Source organism: Geospiza fortis, unplaced genomic scaffold (assembly GCF_000277835.1).
Source record: "Geospiza fortis unplaced genomic scaffold, GeoFor_1.0 scaffold1758, whole genome shotgun sequence".
NCBI classification, from domain to species: domain Eukaryota; kingdom Metazoa; phylum Chordata; class Aves; order Passeriformes; family Thraupidae; genus Geospiza; species Geospiza fortis.
Window position 1 is genome coordinate 27,069 of NW_005054860.1, and position 3,754 is coordinate 30,822.

Consider the following 3,754-nt stretch of genomic DNA (forward strand, 5'->3'; position numbering starts at 1 on the left):
ATGGGGGATATGGGGTGGGACCCCTGGGGGGACAGGGAGTGGGGGGACAGGGAATGGGGACATGGAGAGGGACCCATGGGATGAGACCCTAAGGTCTCCTGGGGATGAAACCCCAAGTTTTCCTGAGGATGGGACTTTTGGGGTGAGACCCCAAGGTCTCCTGAGGATGAGACCCCTGGGATGGGACCCCACGATCTCCTGGGGATGGGACTTTTGGGGTGAATGTCCTTGGGATGGCATCTCTGGGATGAGACCCCAAGGGGACAGAACCCCAAGTCCCTCTGGGGGGATGGAATCCCAAGGTCTCCTGGGGATGGCACCCCTAGGGATGGGACCCCAGGGGACAGGACCCCATTTTCCCCCGGGATGGGGACCCCAAGGTCACCTGGGGCTGGGACTCTTGGGATGGGACCCCACAATCTCCTGGGGATGGCACTTTTGGGGTGAGATCCCAAGGTCACCTGGGGCTGGGACCCCACAATCTCCTGGGGATGGCACTTTTGGGGTGAGACCCCAAGGTCACCTGGAGCCGGGACCCACGAGGCTGGCTGTCCCTGGGGGTGTCCCTGAGGGGTGTCCCTCCTCAGGGATGTGCAAAAACCCCCCCAGACCATGGACCCCTCCCCTATTTAACCCCCACACCGTGGGGTGGTTGCTGCGCTTGATCTTGGGGGGAAAAAGGGGATGAGACCCCCAAACCTCCCCCCAAAATACCCCCAGCCCATGGGACAGTTGCCCTATTTGGGGTCCCATTTGGGATTTCTTTGGGATCCCATTTAGGGGTCCCGTCTGGGGTCCCGGAGGGGTGTCCCCACCCACCTGTCCTCCTCGGGGATGTGCAGGGCCATCATCTGCAGGGGCTCGGAGCACTCGACGGCCCAGCCCTGGCGCTCACCCAGCCGGGCGCTCTCCACGGCCAGGTACTCGGTGGGCATGCGGCTCCAGGTGACCGGGCTCAGGTGCTGGATCACCAGCCTGGGCGGGCACTGCGGCGCCGGGTTCTGCCTCTCGCTGCTGAACATGGCCGCCGAGATGGGCATGATGTTCTGGGGGGGGGGACACGGGGGTGTCAGGGGGACCCCAGAGACCCCCGGCACTGAGTTCCTCTTGGGTCGCCCTGTAGATCCCAAAGATCGGCCCCAAAGCTCTCCTTGTTCCACCTCACAGCTCCTGAGTCACCTCACCAGTGCCCCCAGTTGTCCCCCAGTCCCTCTCCACACTCAATAACCACCCCCCAAAATGATGGGGTTTGGGGGGGTTTCGGGGTTCTGTACCATGGTGGTGTTCATGATGAGTGTCAGGGGGACCCCAGAGACCCCCGGCACTGAGTTCCTCTTGGGTCGCCCTGTAGATCCCAAAGCTCTCCTTGTTCCACCTCACAGCTCCTGAGTCACCTCACCAGTGCTCCCAGTTGTCCCCCAGTCCCTCCCCATCCTCAATACGTCCCCCCAAAATGATGACCTCGGGGTTTGGGGGGGGTCTCAGGGGTCCTGGACCATGGTGGTGTTCATGATGACCTTGGGGTTTGGGGGTTTTGGAGTGCAGGGGTGGTCTCAGGGGATTTTGGGGGGGTCTCAGAGGTCCCATACTGTGGTGGTGTTCATGGTGACCTGGGGATTTTGGGGAGGTTTAGGGGGGCGTTTTGGGGGGTCTCGAGGGTCTCATTCCCCCACCACCCACCTGCTGGGGGTCCCAGTCCTCACCTTGAGCTTGCCCAGCTCGAACTGGAGCACGTTTTGGGTGGTGGGCTGCACGAACACCGCCGGGAACAGTTTGGTGTTGGGCTCCACCTGCGGGGACAGCGCTGCTGTGAGACCCCCGGGGTGGGCTGGGACCCCCAGAGCTCACCTGGGGAGGGCTCAGGGGAGCGGGTCCAGCTCACCTGGAAGAAGGTGTTGATCTCTTTGCCGTTGGCTGTGAAGGTCATGAGCCCCGTGGCCAGGTCCACCAGGCAGCCGATGACCAGGTCAGTGTGGGACACCCTGGCCTGCTGGGTGGGGGTCGCAAACTCCCCCCCCCACACCATGTAGCAGTTGCTGCGCTTGATGCTGGGGGGGGAAAAAGGGGGTGAGAACCCCAAAACCCCCCCAAAATACCCCAAAACCCCCCAAAATAACCCCAGACCATGGGGCAGTTGCTGCACTTGATGCTGGGGGGGAAAGGGGGTGAGACCCCCAAAAAATCCCCAAAATACCCCCACACCATGTAGCAGTTGCTGCGCTTGATGCTGGGGGGGGAAAAAGGGGGTGAGAACCCCAAAACCCCCCCAAAATACCCCAAAACCCCCCAAAATAACCCCAGACCATGGGGCAGTTGCTGCACTTGATGCTGGGGGGGAAAGGGGGTGAGACCCCCAAAAAATCCCCAAAATACCCCCACACCATGTAGCAGTTGCTGCGCTTGATGCTGGGGGGGGAAAAAGGGGGTGAGAACCCCAAAACCCCCCCAAAATACCCCAAAACCCCCCAAAATAACCCCAGACCATGGGGCAGTTGCTGCACTTGATGCTGGGGGGGAAAGGGGGTGAGACCCCCAAAAAATCCCCAAAATACCCCCAGACCATGGGGCAGTTGCTGCACTTGATGCTGGGGGGGAAAGGGGGTGAGACCCCCAAAAAATCCCCCAAAATACCCCAACCCCCCTCCAAAATAACCCCAGACCATGGGGCAGTTGCCCTGTTTGGGGTCCAATTTGGGGTCCCATTTGGGATTTCTTTGGGATCCCATTTAGGGGTCCCATTTGGAGCTCCTTTGGGGTCCCTTTGGGGTCTCTTTGGGATCCCACGCAGGATCCTGTTTGGGGATCCCCTTTTGGGGGGTCTCATCTGGGGTCCCTTTGGGATCCCATTTGGGGTCCCTTTTGGGATCCTATTTGGGTCCCTTTGGGATTCCACTTGGGGTCCCATTTAGGGGTCCCTTTTGGAGTCTCTTTGAGGTCCCATTTGGGATTCCATTTGGGGTCTCTTTGGGGTCTACTGGTGTCTTTGGGGTCCCTTTGGGATCCCATTTGGGGTCCCATTTGGGGGTCCAATTTGGGGTCCCATTTGGGATCCTATTTGGGGTCCCATTTGGGATCCTATTTGGGGTCCCTTTTAAGGATCCCTTTTGGGGTCCCTTTTGGGTCCCTTTTGGGATCCAGTTTGGGGTCTCTCTGGGGTCCCTTTGGGGTCCCTTTTGGGGTCCCCGTGGGGTACCTGTCGTGCACGTTGCCGCGGTCGTCGCCCATGGTGACGGTGACGCTGCGCACGCGGCTCAGCTCGAAGTCGGGGTCGTGCTGGTGGAAGTGGGGGGTGACCCAGCCCACCCAGGCGCTGCCCGGCTCCTGGCCCGCAAACAGCCGCACCGAGTAATAGTACTGGGGACAAGGGACATGGGGACACGGTCAGGGACATGGGGACAGGGTCAGGGACAGGGGGACAGGGACACAGGGACAGGTGACCCAGCCCACCCAGGCACTGCCCCGCAAACGGCCGCACTGAGTTGTAGTGCTGGGGACAAGGGGACAGTGTCAGGGACATGGGGACACAGGGACAGGGTGTTTTGGGGGGCTCTCAGGGGTCCCATACCGTGGTGGTGTTCATGATGACCTCGGGGGTTGGGGATTTGGGGTTTTAGGGAGGTTTTTGAGGTTTTTGGGGTTTTTGGGGGTCCATACCGTGGTGGTGTTCATGATGACCTCAGGGGTTGGGGATTTGGGGTTTTGGGGAGGTTTTTGGGGTTTTTGGGGGTCCATACCGTGGTGGTGTTCATGATGA

At 60.6% G+C, this 3,754-nt stretch overlaps 1 protein-coding gene across 1 annotated transcript in view; it reads right to left on the reverse strand.

The window, feature by feature from the left end:
- LOC102036002 (ryanodine receptor 1-like) overlaps window positions 1-3,754 on the reverse strand; it is a gene marked incomplete at its 5' end in the record, with an annotated part of 38,091 nt that overhangs the window by 11,387 nt on the left and 22,950 nt on the right. The window contains 5 exons of the mRNA XM_014311470.1: window positions 816-1,046; window positions 1,704-1,790; window positions 1,883-2,048; window positions 3,194-3,354; window positions 3,655-3,675. Of these exons, the coding sequence (XP_014166945.1) occupies window positions 816-1,046; window positions 1,704-1,790; window positions 1,883-2,048; window positions 3,194-3,354; window positions 3,655-3,675 (666 nt within the window). The remainder of the gene's footprint in view (window positions 1-815; window positions 1,047-1,703; window positions 1,791-1,882; window positions 2,049-3,193; window positions 3,355-3,654; window positions 3,676-3,754) is intronic.